General features: G+C 36.3%; 2 protein-coding genes across 6 annotated transcripts; one reads left to right on the forward strand and one right to left on the reverse strand.

Moving 5' to 3' along the window:
- Positions 1-1,192: 1,192 nt before the first annotated feature.
- LOC128858159 (cell cycle control protein 50A) lies at positions 1,193-11,976 on the reverse strand. The gene is made up of 7 exons (XM_054094190.1): positions 11,773-11,976; positions 11,202-11,473; positions 2,675-2,876; positions 2,403-2,602; positions 2,211-2,346; positions 1,972-2,137; positions 1,193-1,791 (listed from the first exon to the last, which is right to left on the reverse strand). The coding sequence occupies exons 1-7, from the start codon at positions 11,825-11,827 to the stop codon at positions 1,746-1,748; spliced, it is 1,077 nt and encodes a 358-aa protein (XP_053950165.1). The 5' UTR covers positions 11,828-11,976; the 3' UTR covers positions 1,193-1,745.
- A 1,229-nt stretch (positions 11,977-13,205) lies between these two features.
- On the forward strand, positions 13,206-22,241 carry LOC128858160 (REST corepressor). Of its 5 annotated transcripts, XM_054094191.1 has the most exons (11): positions 13,206-13,520; positions 13,862-14,157; positions 14,223-14,270; positions 14,335-14,469; positions 15,285-15,499; positions 15,565-15,732; positions 17,533-17,969; positions 18,082-18,283; positions 20,294-20,458; positions 20,524-20,898; positions 20,957-22,241. In XM_054094191.1, the coding sequence occupies exons 2-11, from the start codon at positions 13,974-13,976 to the stop codon at positions 21,053-21,055; spliced, it is 2,028 nt and encodes a 675-aa protein (XP_053950166.1). In that variant the 5' UTR covers positions 13,206-13,520; positions 13,862-13,973; the 3' UTR covers positions 21,056-22,241. The 5 variants fall into 5 exon arrangements, with proteins under 5 accessions (XP_053950166.1, XP_053950168.1, XP_053950169.1 ...); XM_054094192.1 differs by lacking the exon at positions 13,206-13,520 and having other exon boundaries at positions 13,768-14,157; XM_054094193.1 differs by lacking the exons at positions 17,533-17,969; positions 18,082-18,283 and having other exon boundaries at positions 13,224-13,520.
- Positions 22,242-23,045: the final 804 nt, after the last annotated feature.

Here is a 23,045-nt window from a genome sequence, read left to right on the forward strand (position 1 = left end):
CCCATGTCTTCAACGTGAACCCAATAAAAATCTGGTAATTATGGTTTTACTGAAAAGGCGTCTCCAGCAACTTTCTCGAGTAAAACGGGATAATGATGGCATTTCTCAAAGATACGCAAAAAAAAAAAGACGCACTTCATTAGAAAAAAAATTGCTCGCCAAAATTTTAAAATATTAACCCACTTTAAAAAAGACTTTGACGTAGATGAACGGTGCTACACATGATGTACTTTCAGAATTATATGGTCACTTTTCCCTTATATTCAAAAAATCGAAATTTATTGTGCTGTGTTATTACTTGTATATAGTGAAAGATTTTAAGCTGCATCTTAAGGCTGAAGATTTGATTAAAAGTACTCGATAACGGCTCCCCGACTCTTTACTTAACGAGAAGGTTCCGGAAGGAGCAACCATTCAGACGAGAGGAGGTTTTGGTCAGGAAATTCGATACAAAATTTGATTGACGTCATAAACGTTTTGAACAACCATTTCCAAATACAAAAAATTACCATCCAAGCAAATCTCTTGTTATTTCGTTTACGTAAAGTTCAACAAAAGGCTTGGGCAAATATATTTAAAAAGTTACTTATAAGACTCCTGTCATGGTGGTATCTATCTACAAGTATCTTATAGTCTATAAGAATCCTGATTAATAAATAAATAATTAATATTAGAGGCGATAAATTTTGACAAACAACCGACTTAAGTTGACTTGGCACCTTGCAGTTATTTCATCTTATATTTCACTAATATCGCATAAAAAGAACTAAGTCCTCACATATTCCTGTAAAATTTATTCAATGGCCTAAACCCAATGCGAAACAAAAATAATATACCATATAATACAATTCACAGATCCCGAAAACCCCTATGTGAGAGAATTTTTCTTTAAGCTAAGTTTGAATATTTACTACTTTGCTTCTACTTGATACTTTTCTTTTAATCTTTCGATCTATGTGAGTTGGTATGCGACTCGTTGGAGTATCATGGTATGAAATATACACTCGTATATACATAGTTTAAATTTTATTCATCGTATTGCAATTCTTCTATGGAAATGCGTATAAAAAACAAAACCATTCTCCGTTCTGAGGCGGCAGTTTGCAGGAAAAATGTCGTCATAAGCCTTTAAATGTTGAGTACTCCACGTCATAATTTCTAATCTATTTACACTCAAATAAAATACCGAAAGTTAATTATTTTGGAATTATTTTATTAAACCAACTCGGGTGAAGGCTACATATGCAAGCAGGTACAATTTAATAAAATTATAAAATGAAATGTAACTTAAATAAGAGCACTGTGAAGCTACACTAATATTCATTGATTTATTCATATATAATTTTTTTTTAATTTAATTTATATTTTTCGAAAAACTAAGTGTGCTGTTCTATAGCTTCGCATACAATAATCGGTAATACTAATAACTCAGTAATACTAATAGCTCCAAAATAATTAAATAAAAAACAAAAACATAAAATTAATAGTGAAAAGCAATGCGTAATCTTTAAAACCCCGCATATGTGTGCTGCGCTTACAGAAACTGAATTAATATGGGCAAAAAAGTTAACAATAATCATTCCGGTAGCTTTTAAATCAATTGCCGCCTTCTTAATAAGTCTTCGTGCAATTCATAGTGTCCAACTACGTCTATACTTCTATACATCACAAATAATTTAAGCATTAAAACTCTGAGGCACATTTTTGCCCGCAGCCTCGTGTCAATCCGCCCAACAGAAATGCGGTTACGAATATGGTGTACGTGGATTGACGTTGATCATTTCCGTGGTGCTGAAATTCAAAAGAATTCATAAAACATAATGAGTAAAAATTTGTCTTTATCTTAGAATTCAAAATTTCAATGTATGGGTTTTTCTTTATACCCAAACAATAACTGATAAGAGCCCACATTGCTGGACTTCACACAGAAACAAAAACAAAAAAACATTTGCTTTTATATTTGATACTAACCTTTTGCTACATTTGATATGTATAAACAGCAACGCGACGCCAAGAATTAGACAAATGGAACCAACAACAATATATGCAATGCCAAGGAAAGGATTTTTACCGCCAAGCAGAGACGTTGTAGATAAAATCATTTTTTTCGAACCATCAAATGACGTCACAGGGTATTCTAAAGTGAAATAAATATACCGAGTGGTAAACAAAAGTATGTTCCTTAGTACAGAATTATATATCACACTTACGATAAACAACGTTGAGCGTGTAGGCACCCTTTTTCAAGCCACTTTGGAAAGTTGAATTGGAATGGTCAACGCGCCGATAAAGTTTCCGAAAGCTAGGCAATGCTGCTGTGCGCATCCAAACAATTAAATCTTCATTCTGTATAATAAATATTTCAGCATGTTTATTAACAATGATTGATGACCATAACAAACCTGGAAACCATTATTATCAGGATTTTTTGGATCCAATTCCCACAGTTCTTTTTGCCAAAACTTTGGTTTGCTGAAGTTTTTCAAGGCAAGTGATAAATTTCCTGCAGGATTTCTAAATTTGATTAACTTATCGGATGGCCAAGCAATGCCAGTATTTAGCAGCGGTACATCGGTGCCGTTGTATTTCAGTGATAGTGTATCTAATTAAATAAAATGCACATATGAATTTGTCGAAATTATCTTGTGTTAAAACATTTTGTTTTTTTACTAACCGTTAAACAGCGAATTGGCAATAGCTCCACACGGTGCAATAGGAATACTTTCCATATTTTCTTCAACATAAGCGAATGGTACACAATCCGTGGATGGAGTTGATGATAGTCTACCCAATAGCTGTTCATCATCTCGTGATTTCACGTAACGTCGGTGGTTCTGATAATAATTGCTAAGGCCATAGTACATGTAGACATTTCCCTGTAAAACAGTGAGTTATATAAGTCAATTAACAGGGAATTAATAAGATATTTTAGCTTGTAAAAATATTTAGTTGTTACTCCTAAGCTTGATAGCACAAAACTGGCAAAATACTCGTACGAAAAAATTATAATCGGGTCGGTTATTTTTATCAGATTCATTAAGACATACATGTACAAGGTGGCGCAAAATTAATCACCATGTCGAAAAATGTATCATTTGCAAATGTCATACGTCATACGTCAATATTATTTTAACTAGACAGCTGCAGTATACAAACAGACAAGCGATGGAATGCTAAAAGCCAAAATAAAATAAAGATTTATATCACTCAAAATCATGTTTTTATTATTTTATTTATTTTTTATTATTTTAATTTTTTATTATTTTTTTTATATTAATTTTTTTAATTTTATTTAATATATTGTTTTATTATTTTATTATTTCATTTATTTTTTATTTTTTTATTGATTTTTATTCATTAATTAATAAAAATAGTAATAATTAGTAAAAATATTGTTTAAAAACAAAATTTGTAGATTAACTTTGTGCCACCTTGTACATGAATGCATATTATATATTATGAAGACACACAAAAAAAGTTATTTTTTCTTGATGATGCCAATTAAATTTGTTTCATGGTCAAAAAATTATTAACATTTTTTTTTAATATTTACCCGTGCCGCCAACTATTCGAAAATTACCATTGAATACCCGTGGAAAAAGTGAACTTTTTCCATTAATTTGGTAGACAATTTTTGCAGATCTTAACAGACAGATTACTTAATCTCCTTTTACACAAATTTCCAAAAAATTAGACCCTCTCAAGATCCTAAATACCCTCAAAATTAAAAAGAAGAACAATTAAAAAACAAAAATATTTATATCGCTTGTGTTTTATTATTGGCCTGAGAAATTTTTTCTAACAAAACAGTTTATTATTACAATGATTTTAACTGTTTTTAAATTGTTTAAAAATTTGTAAATTCGGTATATACATAAGAACGATACCCAGTTGTCTTCATTTGAGACTTTTTTCAATAAAATCATTTAAATGTTTTGCATATTAGGTTTTATTTTATAAATTTAAAATTTTTTAAAACAGTATCAGTCTTTTTGTCTAAGAAAAACATAATTTTTTTACTTCATGTACAAAAGTTAATACACAAAATCGAAAATCATTCGAGAAAAATACTTAAAAAGGAAACAAAATAATAGTCAAATCATACAAAATGCAGGCGAAAGGGAAATATATATTCTTGTATTAACTTCTTTTGGAGCAAAGCGAAAAGTGTAGAACAATACTTTGTTGTAATATTTTCCTCTGCATTCACATTATTAAACCTCTTCAACGTGCAACAGGAATGGATTCCCATGCTGCCTTATATACATATATAATTGACGCTGTTTGGCCGAGCTCCTCCTCCTATTTGTCGAGCGCGTCTCGATGATGTTTCATGGCAGAAATACACTCGGGGGTTTGCCATTGCCTGCCGAGAGGCGACCGCTATTAGAAAAATGTTTTTCTTAATTTTGGTGTTTCACCGATATTCGAACCTTACCCATGCTACCTTGGCCTATTCAAAAAACTAATCCAAATTTGTGATATTCCCGTACTGCATTTTTTATGTCGTTCCAAAGATGTTCTATTGGATTTAAGTCGGCACTCGAAGATGCCCAATCTAGAACAGTGATCGAATTATTTTCGAAACACTATTTTACCACACGAGAAATGCGCTTCGGATCATTATCTTGTTGAAATTGCCAAATCACCGGTAAGTTCTCTTCCGCATAAGTTAGCATTACATTTTGGCCGCATCCATATAACCTTCCATGCGTTGAATTGGCCCAACACCGTTCCATGAAAAGCAGTCGAATTTTGCACGTTTTGGCCACCGCACGTACTTCCCACCATCTGAATCAATTTATTTATTTTTATTTCATCGCTGAATAAAATATAACACCACTAATTTGGAATCTAGGACATGTTCTCTCGAGCCAACTCAATTCGACGTTGTCGTTGGGATGCTGTTACCAAAGGCCTCTTTCGTGCCAGTCGACCGTGAATCCCTGCTTTGACCTATGGAAGCGCAACTGTTCTTTTGGTTATTGACTTTTCCAGGTAAACAAAAGTATCTCAATGGATGTCAGCAACATTCTTCCTAGGATCATCTTATAAATCTGGGTAGTAGTTTCAGCAAAATATTTAAAAGCATTAAAAACCATCAATTTTGAAACGTTGATTTGTGTTGAAATAGCACTGTACGATAATCCGCTCTTTTGCAAATCTATGATTGCTTTTCGAAGATCTGGGTGGCAATTTTCCCTTTCTACATTATTGAATCATTTCAACTAAAGTAAAGTGCTGTAGGAATATTTCAGAGCCTTTATTTTTTACTTGCCTACCAGTTACAATATAAAAGAGAAAACAATTTACAAAATTTTGCCCGAAGGCCGAATCGTTTTTAAGTATATTTCTTACAAAAATATCAGTGCTCTTATTAAAACGCAAAAAAAAAATAAAGCGAACTCTTCAAGTGAAATAGGGAAATGGACACATTTCAATGAATATCCAAGCGCAAAAAGAGTCGTTACGACACCATACTCGATAGGAGATACTCAAATATGGTTGCCAGCGCATCCTTCTTAAGTATTTTTCAACGACTTTATATATATTATAATTAGCACATGCACCCTTTTTGGCTATTTGGCCGAGCTTCTCCTCCGATTTGTGGTGTTCATATTGATGTTGTTCCACAAATGTAAAAAATGTATGTTTAAGTCCTTGGCATAGACGAGTTGAAAGAGTATTAGATGAATGTTGTCCGCATCGGCTAAAACTGTTGCCAGCAATAGTGGAAGCCTCATCCAACAGCCATGAAACTCTAAAACAGGTCATCCCTACCTGTGGCGATATGATGCGTATTGCCTCCACTGACTTCCACAAAAGAGGATGGCAGAGACTGGCTAAGAATTCGACAACCAAGCCCTTGGCGAGTGGATGCTTGGATTTTAGTCGCCTTTTACGACAAGCATGCCCTACTGCGGGTATATTCTAAACCCCTAGCCCGCAGGGGGGAAAAAATGTATGTTATTTTTGATATTTAATAACTTTTTTAGCTTACGTGGCAAGTCGCCGTGCACGCGCTTAGTGCATATGGGGAGAGCATAATACTATCATATATACATATATATATTTTTTTTGGTAAACGAAAATAATAACGTGAGAAACAGTGTGGTAACTTCTCCTTAACTATTTTAATCGAGATTACTTCGACTGTGCTTAGACAAACTTATTGAGCTCAAAAAAACAATTTAGTAGACCATGTTTCCGATGACGAGCTATGTAAGGACATGCTGAAGAAGAAAACTCAACATTTGCTGACGGATTAATTTAAGAACTTAAGAATTTTTTTAATATCCATATTTGCAAATGCATTATATTTTAGTTGGCACGCGTCTGTATGTACTAGGGGCTTTAAAATTTATGGTTCGTTTGGTGAAATTTTCGATGACACTTAATGGGAATTGGGGCTATATCTTCCCAAATTTTATGCCGAATATTATCTTTCAAAGCTTCAACATTCTGATTTATTCACCTTAACGCTATCTTTGAATTGGTCCACTGAAAGCACCCCAAAGACGTTAAATCGCCCAACTTTATTGTAGTGTGATAGCTGTCAAAATCAAACACTGCAAAAAAGAAGCACACACTTGAAAGACCCCGTGTGAATTAACTTTGCAAGGTATAGTTTCTAATATGTGTGGCTAAACATTAAATGAAAGGTATTCTTATTATCTACCCAATCCCAAAATTGTATTTTCTTTATTTCTTTCCTGATATTTCTGTAGGTTTCGTTATCGCTTCCAATATTTACTTTGTTAATCTGGGAAATGTAGTTATTCTGTACTTAAGTCGAGAAGGAATATGAGGAATACCCTGTGTATAGAGTATGGGTAGTATCGGGTATTTTTAAGAGCTTGAGAACTTAAAATGTTAATATGAAACAGAAATATTGTTGGTATGATATCCGGCATATATCCGCCGTTGCTACGACTCCTTCAGTCCAATATTTGGCAACGGTGCCAATGGTGGTTTGAATATTGCAATAAATCGATTGTTAAGCGCGCTGTATGGAATTGTGCGCCCTCTTGCTGGAACCAAATGTAACGGTAGGCCAAAAAACATTGTTTCGACGGTGTGGTTCGGAAGGGATAGGGCGCTAGATGAGCGGGTTTAAGGGGCAATTGAATCATATCGTCACATGCCGGGCATATGTTGGGTATGACGGGGTGGATTCTGAACGGATAGGAGCTTAATAGGCTACAATATCCTACAATTGTGCAAATGTAAAAGTTCCAGCTACCAGCACATGCCCATCTAACAGTATTTTCTTTCTCATAATAATGTTATATTTAATCTGCATTGCAATAGCTCTAGTATTAAATTTTTGTATCCTTTCCCGTTCCTTTCCCTCTGAAACATTTTCCGGTGGTTTCGCTAACGTAGAACGTACTGTAGTGGAAACATGGTAAGCGACCTCATACTCTACCAGAATTACCTGAATTTCTGTACGAAACAAAAGTAGAAATTTACATTTTTTTAAATTTTTCTTTTTTTTTCTTTTATAAAGTGCATCTATTATCTTGTATTGTAGCTAAGAAACATTTGAACATATTTTTAATCCCATCATATTGTTCACAGGATGTGACGGCTGTGGAGGTAGAAGCCGCTGACGGTGTCGGCATCATATTGGCTTCCATCTACATGGCACATGATCGGCCAGCACCACCCGAGGAGGCTCGTCGGCTCGTGCGTGAAGCCAGAAACAAGAACCTGCTGCTCGGATGCGATGCCAACGCGAGGCATGCGTTGTGGGGAAGCTCCGAGACAAACGACCGAGGTGAGTCTTTATATAAGTTTATTATTAATACTAACTTATCGGTATGTAACAGGGGTAACACTCCCACTTTCACCTTTCCTAGTACGGAGTACTTCAGAGGATGGGAGGAAGTGATTGATGTTACTCTACTGTCTGAAAATAGCTCAGTAAGGGTAGATAATAGGAGGGTATCCAATAAAAGGTCCTTTTCTGATCATAGTTGGATCCTGTACGATTTGGATCTTAAGGTAGATCCACCCCTACCGTATCGAAATCCTTTACGAACCAACTGGAAGAGGTTCAAAAATGTAGTAAACAAGAGTATAGGACAGACTCCTATCCCTCAAATCACTCTCACGGAAAACCTTGAGAGTAGGGTCATAACACTGGAAAAGGCCCTACCTACAAAACGTCCTGCCCCATAAAATTTAGCAAAAAAACTCACCCTCCTTGGTGGAGCAGTGAGCTCTTAAAACTAAGGGAAAAATCTAGATCAACGTTTAACCTCAGCTACTCGACGGGAAATTGGGAATTGTACAGAGAAAGTCGGAGACAGTACAAGAAGGCAATCAGGGCCGCCAAAAAAGAGAGCTGGAGGGAATTTTGTTCGTCAATCGAATCCACCAGGGATTCTGCTAGGCTCAGCCGTGTTCTTTCCAAAGACCACTCAATGGCTTCTTGGGTCAAGAAACCTGATGGAACTTGGACTGCTACAGCAGAAGAATCGCTAGAGCTTCTGCTAAACACGCATTTTCCGGGATGCAGCGCTTACGAAAGTGAGAGGGGAAACATTAGGCGGAGCCAATATAGTCCACAGCATCTTGCAAATGAAATTATTACCAAAGAAAAAGTTGCATGGGCAATCAAATCTTTCTCTCCCTTTAAATCTCATTCCAAAGATGTTACAGGAAACCTTGGACTGTATCCTACCATGGCTGGAGGAAATTTTGAAAGCGTGTTTAAACTTAGGCCATATTCCAGACAGCTGGAAACTAGTCAAGGTCGTCTTCACACCAAAAGTAGGTAGAAGAGGACATGAATCAGCGAAAGACTTCAGGCCAATCAGTCTTTCGTCTTTCCTGTTAAAAACTTTTGAAAGACTTTTGGATACGCACCTCAGAAGCTCTTTGGAGAGCTCTGGTATATCAACTGCACAACACGCATACCTTAAAGGCAAATCTACGGAGACGACGCTTCACGAGGTTATCGGAACAATAGAGGGCTCTCTAGAGAGCAAACATTATACCATGGCGGCGTTCTTGGATATCGAAGGCGCCTTTAACAATGTTAGCACAGATGCCATCCAACGGACGTTGATAGACCTGGAGGTGGACAGTTGCATCAGTAACTGGGTCATCTCCATGCTAGAAACCAGGATCATCAAAGCTAATATGGGTAATATCAACATAACCAAGAAGGTCCACGGGGGCACTCCACAAGGGGGAGTATTATCTCCACTTCTTTGGCTATGTGTGATTAGCAAAATCTTAATAAAACTTGACGGAGGTGGGGTAAAAGTGGTGGCGTACGCTGATGATGTGGTGGTAATAGTGTCAGGACTGTGTCCAGATCAGTGGGATCCTCCAAAGGGCGTTAGGCGAGCTTAACTCTTGGGCCACAGGATGTGGGCTAAGTTTAAACCCGCGTAAAACAGAACTTATGCTTTTTACCACCAGATACAAGGTACCAATCTTTACCCTACCAAATATCAACGGACAAACTCTGTCTTTATCAACCAGTGCAAAGTACTTAGGGGTAATCTTGGACTCCAAACTTAGCTGGAAGTTAAACATCGAAGAACGGGTAAGGAAAGCAGAAATTGCTTTATATGCCTGCAAACGTATGCTTGGAAGAAGATGGGGTCTTCAACCTAAGCATACATTATGGCTGTATAAGGCGGTTATACGACCCATTTTAACGTATGGTTCGGTAGTTTGGTGGAAAGCTCTAGGGAGAGAGTACAATACCAAATTACTCGGCAGAATACAAAGATCAGCCTGTGCAATAACGGTCGGTGCAATTAGATCATGTCCTAGAGAGGCTCTCAATGCACTGACACACGTTATTCCAATAGACCTACATATAAAGAAGACGGCAACCATGAGTGCATTTAGGTTAAATGAAGCGGGTCGCTGGAAGGAAAAACTTATGGTCACGCTAGTCTGTTATCGCGACAAACTCAGTTAACCTCGGTGAGGACTGACTACATCGTCCCGATGGTAACGTTCAATAGGAATTTTGCCACTCTCTTTCCATCTAAAAAAGAATGGAATAAGAGATTCTCTCTAAACAACTTCGATACCACAGTCTATATAGATGGCAGTAAAATGGACTGTGGTGTTGGAGCTGGTATATATTCTCGTAGACTTGGAATTGAAAAATCTGTGCGTCTCCCTAATACCAGCAGCGTCTTCCAAGCGGAAGTACTAGCAATTGGGGAAGCCTGTAGGTTACTAATCGCAGATTTCTCTTTTAAGGGCAATATCGCTATTCTTTCGGATAGCCAAGCCGCAATCCAGGCGCTGGACGCGACTATAACAACCTCTAAAGTGGTGGAGCAAAGTAGGAATAGCCTCACCAACTTGAGTGAAAACCATAGAGTAACCTTGATTTGGGTCCCGGGACACCGGAACATAGAAGGTAACGAAAAAGCTGATGAACTGGCAAGAGGGGGATCTGCCATGAATAGCGCTCTTGCAGTACCAGTATTCACTCCTCTAGGTGCGGTCAAGAATGCAATTTCCCTAAAATACCTTCGAATTGCAGATTGTAGATGGAGAGACCAGACGAAATGCAAAATCAGCAGAACGTTATGGCCCACCTACAACCTCAAGCAATCGTTGACATTAATAAACATGAAACGACGGGACACCTGCAGACTTACGGCAGTCATAACTGGCTTCTGGTCTATCAGAGAACAAGCCGCCAAAATGGGCATCCCTCACAACACATACTGTCATAGTTGTAAACAACCGGAGGAAAAAGAAACAATCTTCCATTTCCTCTGTGAATGCCCTGCCCTATGGAAGGACAGAATGTTAACCCTGGGCAAACCGCTGTTCGAGAGTCTCGAGCTACTGTCTGGCGTAGACGTCAACAACCTAATAAGGTTCCTAAACCGCACAGACTGGATATAGTCCGGCTGCAAATAACTGTTAAACAATTTGGTAACGAGGATGTGGCAACAAAATGGTGCGGAAGCGCTAGTTGGATTCTGGATGAATCACCACTCTAACCAACCAACCAAAGCATCTATTTGAGCTTTATACTGTTGGCGTTATAAGTACTGATACACCCATTTAATTTCATTACATAAAAAACTCCAGTGATTTTAACTAACTTTAATGCATTTTTATTGCTAACTCTTTTGCAACTCCTGACAAAAACTTTGTGTACTAATAAACATTAATTATTATTCTAAATTTATAAAAGAAATACTTACTGTGAAATCTTTCGGTAACTCAAAGTCAATTTTGCATGAACATGTTCCGCTGGGATTTTTGGTCAGATATTCCGCACAGGTCAAATTTACTTGACCAACTTGCTTGCAATTGGTGTAGTCGTAGACAAATTCACTAACTTCATCTGAGAAATATAGCAATGCCACTCCTACAGGTATGAACAAAATTCCAATAACGAAGAAGGTAGGCAGCACAGTGCCCGCTGTTAATACCGGCTGCCATGCAGGAAGTCGCTGTTGCTTAAAGGCAGAATCTTAAAAAGAAAAACATATTCATTAATCAAATCTATAGTAAATGTATATAGTAATTCGTATATAATATGTACATTTAAACACATATATTATATACACACATATTATATATATGTATACAAATAGTGTGAGCGATATTCAAAATGCATAAATGACAAGCATCTGTGAATATTACTTCGAAGCTATAGTGAAGCATTTTTAAGTTTTTATAACTTACGATTTACTTATCCAAGTAATCAATAGAATTAGTCATTGTCCACCGCAGTACAACCCCCACTCGTTTTATATACTTGGTAATTACCTGAAGGTCTCTTAGACTTTTGCTGCACTTCTTGAGTTTCCACTCCCGTAGCCATTTCTACCAAGCAAACAACGATTTGTATGTAGGAAATTTAGTAGTAAAAATTACCATCAATATTAATTATTTAATTACTAATAGGATTTTCCTCAATGTTCAATAATAGGAAAAAATTCTTCTGCTTAGAAAACACTTTATGAACTGTTTTTAAAATGTCAAATTTTGACATTCATATGCGACCCTTAGTGATGAGACGGTAGGTATAATTGTACCTATTCCGTTATGGATAATTTGTACAAATAATTATTATAGTATTTCTATACTCGTACCCACGGCGAATTCAATAAAAGTGGCAACAACATTGTTCTGTACGTTTGATTGTCCAAGCAAAGTATTGAGAAACTAGAAAACAAAAAATGAGTTCGCCTTGTTTCATACTGAGCTGACAGCCACATCGACACGGCCAAAAAAACAAAAATAACTCAACAGATTTACCAACACCACCTTTAATAGATTCGCCTTGCTCGTCCCATAGTTGATTTGTCATGAAAATTATACCTTTTTCAACAAATTATATATTTTCCGAAAATAAATGCAAATCTTCATATGTGTGTAAATATATCCAATTTCATTGATAAATAACAGCACTCAAATTATTAATGAAATCAAATGTTCATCATATTATTTCTGTTTATAACACATTCTCATCAAGAGATCTACTCAATAAACGCAAGAATTTAAATTTAAATTAAAGCAGTATTGAACATTATTTTTACCCAAATCATTACTATTTACATTCCAAAACACCTTGGGATGACCAAAAATAGGGCGGTTGTACCTAAATTATAACCTATGACTCGTGCACTCGTGGATTCACTAGAGTAAGAATAAAAATTTACAGGTGCTCTGTTTTTGTAATATTCAAATTTCAACCGTAATGTAATAAATAAACCAACAAGGCCACAAGAAAAACAGACCATTTTAACATTCCAACTACCAACTTGCAAGAAAAAATCAAATCAGCTGCTCTAGTAACAACAAATTGTATGAATTCGCCTTGCACAAAATCAGCATTACAATTTATTGATATACAAAAAAGACCCCACGCAAATATATTGCACGAGATGGTGAATACTCCTACTATTGAATGAATCATGTTTGAATACCCCCGAATATATGCACATGAGCTAATTAGACACAGCTCAAATGTGATGAGCTGCTGAATAACAATATTAATGCTTCAATTGAACATACCCTGTCATATTATCGTAAATTCAAAATATGTCATTATGGTAATGATATGAAAAATTAATCTGATTTTATAGGTTTCAAATAATTTGTTTGGTAATAGAAACACAAAATAGATTATTTTTCAAACATTTTTAGTGAATCTATGTTGCGTATTTACTTCAATCTCTAGAGTTACGTACACATTGACTATGGTCGTTTTTGGAAGTAAGCTGTGAATTCAGCAAAACGCTGACAAGACAGCGGCTGAGAATTTTACCTGCCCATTCATTGTGATTGTGGCAAGAAGTGAGGATAGTGCAGTTTGTGCATAGGACGCTCTCGCTTTTGAAATATTTTATTATAAGTGCGGGAGTTAACATCTGAAGAGTTACAGTGTTTAAAACAGTAATATCGGAAAGTCCAAAACGGGTTAAAAGTTGCTTCTGCTCAGTTTTAAATAAAGCTATATATGTAGTCACAATCACAAGAAATTCATTGACGATATTAGAGGAGCGAAAAAGGTAATAACTTATGATTTTTCTATGAAATTGGATTGTGTTCAATAACAAAATAGTTATATGTTAAACTTTTAATATTGTGAAAAGAACTCAGCTGGGCAGTTGGCTATTCATTGCTATCGTTCCGCCACATTAGTAGAATTCACGATCTACGGTCGTTTAGAAGTGTGCTGTGAAATTGGTAATTGACACTGAACTAAAGCGCTGAATGGCCTTTTTTCGTCGCATCGTTTGTTTGCTTCTTCTTATTCACTTTCTTTGCTCTATGTTGAAACGACTTCTTAGTTCAGTTTGCAAATTCAGTTTGTAAAAATTTAATTTGAACTGTTAATTTATTTAAACAGATTTGAATTGAATTATACCGAAGATCTCGTTATTTGCGTGAAGCAGCGTAGCTAAAGCTGGAACAGCTCAAAACTGGAGAAACAAAATCGTGTGAAATTGATTCGCGACAAAATGGTCCTGGCTGAGAGAAATTCTGAATTAGTGCGGAATGGGAGACGATCGCGCGGCCCTAGTCCGAATGGTCATGGTGGTGGCGTAGCTGGAGGTGGTACAGTAAGCGGAAGCTCTAACATTGGGAGCGGTGGAGGTGCTGGTGGTGCCGCAACTCCAGAAACGAGTTCCGATGATGATAATTGTGAGTTGTTAACATATAAAAAGTACTAATAAATAGTTAACTAACCTCTATTTTTTTCCTACCAGCAATAAAGCGCAACGGAAAGTCCAAAAATAAGCAAAGCGAATATGAAGGTTAGTTGAAATGTAAAAAAGAACAAATTGTGGAAATACTTGAATTTTTCAATTACGTTTTTAGAGAAAATTCGTGTTGGTCGTGACTACCAGGCAGTATGTCCACCACTAGTTCCAGAAAACGAACGTAAACCAGAAGGACTAAATGATCGTGCGCTTTTAGTTTGGTCACCTACCAGAGAGATTCCAGACGCCAAGCGTAAGTATCAATAAAAAATTTGAAAATCGTTGATCATGGCCCTAACTTAAGGATCTGGACTGCCGGATAGTTCCGGACTTAGTTGTTGTTAATATGGAAATCTCAAGGTTTTTGTGCGTAAAGCTCCTGAAGTGAGTCGGCCTGTATAAGGTTTCCCAGCAGTTGAAGCTGCGATACCAATGAGTTCATTCGACTGCCAGGTGTTCGATTTGAATCGTGAAACAAGTGCCGACTTTATTTACTCTTCGATATAGCTGGTTGAAGTGCATCAGTATGGTCAAAGTGGGGATGTTCATCTCTAAGAAAGTCATTGTTTTTTGCTGCAGCAGCGTAAACATTCCTCATACATGTCAGGGTCGTTACGATAACGTAGACCCGAATGAAATGGAACGTTATTGGACTGTTCGGAACATGTTATTCTCATTTAGCGGAGGCATGTCGTAGACTAGGAAGTTTGACGTTTCCCTCTGTGAGCGACTTGGGCCTTTTTTATTATATTTTATTTTCATTTTATATATTTTTATGTTATTTTATTTGGGGAGTTGTTACGGTATACTTTAGATCATTTCTCTTGTTATGTACTGTAAAGGATAGTTCGGCCATAATGACTTCTATCGTGGAGTTAAATAATTGACCAAGATCTTCGCGGAAATTTCGAGTTCACGCATTGTGACAAAGTTCCCTATATAGATTTAAACTAAATTATTTTTATTCACTTGGACTCTTGTATTTCAAATAAATCTTTATCATAAAAATAAAATAAAGCTAGTGGCGTATAAGAAAACTGCAATTAAATATTTTTTTTCGCCCCTTAGTGGAAGAATATATATCAGTGGCTAAAGAGAAATACGGTTATAATGGTGAACAAGCATTGGGCATGTTGTTTTGGCACAAACATGACTTAGAACGTGCCGTAATGGATTTAGCAAATTTTACTCCCTTCCCCGATGAGTGGACTGTGGAGGACAAAGTGTTATTTGATCAAGCATTTCAATTTCACGGAAAGAGCTTTCATCGGATTCGGCAAATGGTAATTTTGGAATTTTTTCTAAAGTGTTTGAATTGAGAATACTAATAAAACATTATTTTTTATAGTTGCCAGACAAATCAATTGCCAGTTTGGTGAAATATTATTACTCGTGGAAAAAGACGCGCCACAGACAAAGCGTAATGGATCGGCAAGAGAAGGCTAAAGCCAGTAAAGAAGGCTCGGAAAATGGGAGTGAAAACGGCAGCAATGAAGAATCTGACACAGATGAAAAGGTAATTATTAGTTAAAATAATCGTACATTAGGAACGAATCATATTCAAATTGAAATTGATTTCTTAGTTTTACAGTGATTTTTCAGTAAATACAACATACTATATTAACCATATTTGAACAAAATCATTCATAATCCACACAAATGTTAGTTATATTTTAGCCAATAGTTTTCTGTTTATTATAGGATTTTTTTAAGGATTTTAAACTAACATTTATTTATAATTGACTATTATAAAGTGTCATTCAATTATGATGAATTTAAAATGAAGAGGCAATCGTATCAATATCACGTGTAGTATATAGTAAGATGTTAACATTTTAACAAAATAAAATTTTCTAAATCGCCACACCACTTATCTCTTAACAAGAAGTGTTTGTTCTTGTTATCGTTTCGGCTACAAGATGCATATGTGTACGTAAAATAGATTCTGTAAACATTTTAGAGTTGTAAGCATTTATTTTAACTACAAGACTTTTACGAGAAAGCATTGAGGCAAAATGGTTTGCCTTAGTGGAGTGGAGTATCTTGTGGCCGAAACGATGCTTTCATCAAGCATTTACAATTTTGTGCTAGATATGTATATGTTGCCCATAGAATACACTATACAATATTCTATATATTTATTGTTAGTTAATTTTAGCCATTAAGATCTTATTCATAACGAAAGACTGTTTATAGATCTTCTACTAACAGTAAATGATAGTACATAAATAATTATCAATAAACCATTTATTGTCTGCGAGAAGATTAAACAAAATTCATGTGTTTCTTTCATTTTCGAAGCTTTTCGTTCGTGAAATCATATATTTAGTAATATATTTGAGTTGCATTACTACGCTTTTGTTTACTTGATATAGATTTTTCATAAAACCCTTATACAACTTAAGATTTTACTTCTATTCAATGAGTACGCAAAGTAATATCTTAATTTCATGCTGAATCTTGAATACAATAAATTCTTAACGAGCATGCAATTGTGGTTAAATTCAAAAATATTTTTCTATCTTGTAAAAACGGTAATATTTTGAATCAAATATATTCGAGAATTGCCCTCTGAAGGCAAAATTTAAATTTTATATAATAATAAAATGTGACTCTTTGGAAATTTCTTTAATATTAGAACAAATATTGGAAACCATTAGTCCACGACTGTCCCAAAACTAACTGCTTTCGGTTTATAAATAATATGTTTTTGCAACATAAATATTAATTGCCACTTTAGTCCCTGATCAAGATTTTTATACTTTGCATTTTTTTACTGTCACGTTTAAATTTTCATTCACACGTTTATCATATAATATTACTCCACCCATTGTATTTCATTATTATTAAACCGTTTGTTTCGGGGCTCTTCCAGTTCACAAATCTTGCAAAATCTATTTTTACTTGTATCAATAATTTCAGAATTCTCAGAGTAATTGAAACAAATTTGGTGTTGTGTTTGGTTCTGTAGTATGTATGTATGTATATCTAAGCGCTGTCGGTTCATTGACTGGTTGTTGTTGCGCGTGCCGCGTCATTAGTTAGCCATGCCCGCTGCACTGGCTTTTCGTTTTCGGACACATGCAAAAATTTTGTTTGATAACTTCTTGATGACCTTAGCGATTTGTTGTAGAATTATAATGTGTTACACATCAATAGTTAAATTATAAACTATGCCAAAGTTAATCCGCCTAAACGTTCTATAATTCTTTCTCTCTCTCTCTCTCTCTCTCTCTCCCTTTATCGCCACACGCACACTCGTGACACGCAAATTCTATCAACAACAATCCATCAATTTACTCAAAACCGCCTTTAGGATCAAGCATTGGCCTCAACTTCTGGGTTGCAAGATCAAACGAAAGTAGGCGGCAGCGGTGTTGGTGGTGTGGGCACACCTGCCGACTTACCAAACAAATTAAATAAGTCAAGCGAGATCGGTGGTGCTACTGGTGGTAGCAGCGGTGGCGGTGGCGGTGGCGAAGCTGACAGTGAGAACATAACTGCCTCTGCTTCGTTGAATGTGATAGCCACAGGACGCGACAGTGGCTTAGTTGCCAATGTTGGTATTGTGCCAGGTGGTATCAAGCATCAACGCCAACAGACGCCGCCCAACACGACGAATACGGATTCGTCGTGTTCAAATGCAGACTCAACGGGTTTGAGTGGTTGTTGCACCAATTGTGGAGTACCATGTAGTGTGCTAAATGCATCGCCACACGGTAAACTGTGCTCAAGTTGCCACCATCATTGGAGGTATATGCTTAAAAAATACACACATGAACACCTTAACTAAAAAACATACTAAATTCCTTTTATTATTATTGTATGTCCTCGTTTTGTGAAAAATTCAAATGGCGTGACACAGGCGTACCGGAAATAAACGTCCTACTTCCGGTCCATACTTTGGTAAACGGTCACGCGATCGCAATGCTGAAAGGCACAAACGAAAACCACCGCGCGGCATGTACATCAATCATGACGACATTGTGGCACTGGCCAGAGCCAACGACAATCAAGACGAACTGCTCTCCAATACAGATAGAGAAATCGTTTCATTATTGAGTCAAGTAAGGAGTTGGATTTTGCAAATTTTCTTTTCACACCTTTTAGTTTTAAAATTCATCTTTAATTACAGTTATATATGTTATATTTGTTCCGCCTATTGGTAGCTTGGTTAGCTCATTATTTTACATATTCCCGATATGTAGAGGACAGTCCATATAGTGTTTCTCTCTAATAATATATTATTTTGCCAGTGGCAGCTTTGTTCCGCCAGAAATATTGACAGGAAATCATATTTTCGTGCAACGAAATGAATTGCTTTTCGCTTGAACAACATTGCGCAAATACTGCAAACTTATTTCCAAAGTCAATCTTGTATAGCTTAAACAGTGCGATTATTATTGAGAAGAAGTAAGAAATTCGTTTTCTAGGCGGTTATGTTAACAAGCAAAACTTGCATATCTGGGGATCGGAAAACTTCGGAGAGTGACAGTTTATTGTGGATTTTGGAGCGGTGGCATATTAGCCCATTTTTATTTCAAAATTCTGCTGGAAACTATATTTCGGTCAACAGTGAGCGCTACAGAGGGATGTACAAAGATTTTTTGTAGCCGACATTTGAAGAAATGGGCGTGAACGATATTTGGTCTCAGCAGGCTGGCGCGCCATGCCACTCAGCCCATGCCGCGAACAAACTTTTGCGCGCCAAGTTCGGTAATATTGTTTTCAGCCATCACGGCGAATGTCAATTCCCACCTCGATTTGACGCCGTTAGACCTTTTTGTGCGTGGGGCCGGGGAGGGCCAATGTAATGCAAACAATCGATTAATAATTAAAACGACAATCGAGCAAGTCGTTCGTCAGATAGAGCCTAAAACTGAACTTGGAAAAACTGTGTTAACAGAATGCGCTACTGCGTAGTGAGCCAAAACAACCATACGAATGAAATTTTATGCCATAAATAACGGGAATAAACCAATAAAATATCGAAGAAAAATTATTTTTGTTCGTGTTTTTTTTTTTTAATTTATATGCTAAAAAGAAACCACTATGTAGACTACCCTGTATGTATATGAAAAGCTGGTATTTGTGTTCATTTTTTGTAATCTATGAGAAGAAACCACTATATGGACTGTCCTGTATGTATATGAAATGATAAAATTTAACTAAAACTGTATCTGTAGATAGGTAATATAGATTACTTCAAGGTTTGCCCTGCATCTGTAGGCAAAGTTTTTTCTCATGCATCAAACGGCATTAAATTTCACTATAAAAAATTAAATTCTTAAGTCTAGCGTTAAACAAATAATTGCTATAAATTCAACATAGTGAATGTTAAAATTTAGTTTTAAATTGAAACTTCAAATTAAATAATCGGGTTTAATAGTTATTACATTGGTTGAGTACAAAAATGGAAAATTGCAATCAGATTCATAGTGCAGAGGTTAAATAATTATTTACTACCTTTTTGTAATCCTCACATCTTCACATAACATTCATTTTTTTTCTGTGTATGTCAGAGAATTAGATTTCATTTAGGTGCAACTGTGCCCACACTTTTCCACTCATTATATACTTGCCCTAACCACTATTGATTGGTACCCCTACGATTTATTCTGCTATACACCCCGTTGAAAAATTATAAATATACCAATATTTTTTTATAAAAATATAGTTCATTCCACATCAAAAACCATATAGCGTTAACTTTCGAACTTCATACAAAATTTTTCAAAACTTCATCAAAACTTTCAACTTTTTAACCAGAATTCTTAGAACTCTCAGTATGCAGAGGAATTACGTATTTTTCTTCCATACAAAATACCTCCTCGAATTTTTTTTAAATATACCGCATCAAGTGCAAGGGTTTTGTTACATGGTATGGATTTCCTTTGAACTCTCATTCGAAGCAAGGCTAGATCGCGTGCATGCATAAGAATACATTTCATGAACATAAACCACACTGGGCACATGGCGACATCAATCATCACATCATTCCACCTCACTCATTTGGATGCAATAAAATCCAAATATGTATTAAAATCAGTTAAATTTTTCTATTGATTGAATTACAGGTTCAGCTAAATAAACAAAATATATCTGCTTTAAAGCGTAAGATCTCAGAAGGATTAGAAGATATGCGTCCAACTGAAAACACCAATCGTATCAACTCACGTTGGTCTAACGATGAAGCTTTGCTCGTTGTGCAGGGTGTACGAAAATATGGCAAGGATTTCCAAGTAATTATGAATTTTCTCAAATCATAAGTAAATAATTAAATACATAAAAAAAAAATAATTTGCAGACAATAGCCGAAACGATTGGCACGAAGACAGAGGCTCACGTACGCACTTTCTTCGTTAGCAACCGTCGACGTTACAATTTGGATCAAGAACTAAAAAAGTATGAGGCAGAGAAGGAGGATGCAGCAACGGCTGCCACCGCTTCCGCCGCTGCCATTGAAACCAACGCAAACAACAAGAAGGACGATTTGAAAAAGAGAGAAATCTCTGCAACAACTGCCGCAAGTGGTGCCGGCGCCGGTGGCGTTTTGTCTGTCATAGCTGATGAATCAGATAATACAACCTCAAGCGAAACAACTGTATCGAAATCTGCCAATGATGAAGCCAAGTATACTAGCAGCAATTCTAATTTACAAAAGGATAATGTTATAATGGAGGTAAGCGATGTTTAAAAATTTTATTTGTGTCATTTGTGTATAAATATTTGCTTCTTAGATTGACTTAGATGCTGATCAAACGGATATACCTCCACCAGCCAAGAAGTTTGCGCTTCATGTTAGCGGTCAAGAATTTCCTAAAGCGAGTGCAAATTAAACGATTAGTTTGTGGAGTCACTTTTCGTAACTAGAAAGTGTAGTGTGCAAGCTGTAGGAGGAGAGGAGAGAAGACAAAGGGAGAGCCTTTTTAATGCAACACAATGCATGCGTTTGACACGCCTTAATATGATACATGCATTACATATAAATATTAACTAATTGTCGATCCATCCTGTTATCCTCATAGAACAAGGCAGGAGATACTGGAGTTTCAGTATCGTTAGAAAAATAGCAAACTACTAATATAATATTACAGTGGGATAAACAAACAAATAACAACACGGTCGAAAAATTACTTTGACACTTAGAATGTGGGGTTTACAATTTTAAGATGCTTGTTTACTTGATAAGTAGCTTTAGTTCATTTGATATACATATAAACTTACACTCGATTAAATAATGAGTTGAAACGTATATAACCGTCAAATATTAACGACAGATTACATAAAATATTTAAAGTAAGAATTATTGTAGAAAACGCGTTATGGATATAGTTAGCATTTCTGCTCTGTATTTAATGGGGACTTGCCCGGTGTCGAATGCAGCCAAATTTTGCTTATGCAATACATAAACAGAATGGAGAAAGAGAACAAATATGGGCAGCAAGTTGGGGGCACCTTAATTTAGTAATCATAAGATCAAATAACACATTTTCTGATCTGTTGGAGTTTCTTTTATAATTTCTTCAAACGATAACACTGTAACACCATTTGGTGGAGATATGTCGTATCTTTCTTTTGATTTGATTAAAAACTTTGAAATAAAATATAAATATATTCAATGAAAAATGATAAGAAATTATTTGCGGTACGTTTCAGAGTTTTCTCAATAAATAATTTTTGTTTGGTTTTCTTATCAATTTACTCATCGAATATGAAGATTTATTTATTTATTTCTTATGAAGGCATCGCCCACGCTCATCCTTGTTGAATATACTCCAGCAAAAACAATTTGGCAGAAAAAACTTTGTTCTATAAATTATATTCGCCTATGAAATTTGAGAAAATGTAAGATATACCAAGCGTTTGATTAAAACATTCTTATTGCGATCACAAACAATACGGATCGCAGTTTAATTATCTCTTGGCTATTTTAGTCGTACCGTGTGTCATAAATAATTTGTACAAACAAATTTTATTATATGCTACTTGCAAGTGTACTGCAAATAAATTTATTAAAACCGACCTTTGTTTATTTTTTGTATGCTTGTGGTTGGCGATCTATATTTAATACTGGCCGCCGTAGCCGAATGGGTTGGTGTGTGACTACCATTCGGAATTCACAGAGAGAACGTAGGTTCGAATCTCGGTGTAACACCAAATTAAGAAAAACATTTTTCTAATAGCGGTCGCTCCTCGGCATGCAATGGCAAACCTCCGAGTGTATTTCGGCCATGAAAAAGCTCATAAAAATATCTGCCGTTCGGAATCGGCTTGAAACGGTAGGTTCCTCCATTTTGTCCGTCAATACACCGCTGGTAGCGGTCCTTCCACTGCAGGAAACATTTTTTAATCTCATCCGCCGGAATCGCGTTCAATTCGGCTGTCACAGTTCTTTTTTGGATCGCCTCGAGGGAGTCGAAACGCCTCCCCTTCAGCTTTCTTTTCAGGCGCGGGAACACGAAGAAGTCCGGAGGGGCAGGTCTGGGCTGTAGGGAGGGTGGGGAAGCACCGGAACCCCCCATCTTGGCTAATGCAGAGGTGCAGAGGAAGGTGGTGTGCGCTGGCGCATTGTCGTGATGAAGGGTCCAATTGTTGACGAGGTCGGGTCGAACCCGGGCGACGCGCTTTTTCAGCTGAAGGAACACTTCTTTGTAAAATGGCGCGTTTACAGTGCTTCCTGGAGATACAAACTGTTTAGCTTTACGCAAAATTTGATCGAGTAACGTTGCTCCAACGATCACTGCAAACTCCTAACACACTTTTAAAACAGCTTTCACGCGCGGAGCGATGTTGACTGCACCGCTATTGCCAGCGTTATCGTCAATC

The sequence above is a fragment of the Anastrepha ludens genome, chromosome 3 (assembly GCF_028408465.1).
Source record: "Anastrepha ludens isolate Willacy chromosome 3, idAnaLude1.1, whole genome shotgun sequence".
In the NCBI taxonomy this organism is placed as follows: domain Eukaryota; kingdom Metazoa; phylum Arthropoda; class Insecta; order Diptera; family Tephritidae; genus Anastrepha; species Anastrepha ludens.

Coding starts and splice junctions, on each gene's coding strand:
- LOC128858159 (XM_054094190.1), bottom strand. CDS start 11,827: ATGGCTACGGGAGTGGAAACTCAAGAAGTGCAGCAAAAGTCTAAGAGA. Junction 2,877..11,201: donor AGTTACCGAAAGATTTCACA/GTAAGTATTTCT, acceptor ACTGTTTTACAG/GGAAATGTCTACATGTACTA. Junction 2,347..2,402: donor CTGATAATAATGGTTTCCAG/GTTTGTTATGGT, acceptor TTTATTATACAG/AATGAAGATTTAATTGTTTG.
- LOC128858160 (XM_054094191.1), top strand. CDS start 13,974: ATGGTCCTGGCTGAGAGAAATTCTGAATTAGTGCGGAATGGGAGACGA. Junction 14,158..14,222: donor GAGTTCCGATGATGATAATT/GTGAGTTGTTAA, acceptor TTTTCCTACCAG/CAATAAAGCGCAACGGAAAG. Junction 14,470..15,284: donor AGAGATTCCAGACGCCAAGC/GTAAGTATCAAT, acceptor TTCGCCCCTTAG/TGGAAGAATATATATCAGTG.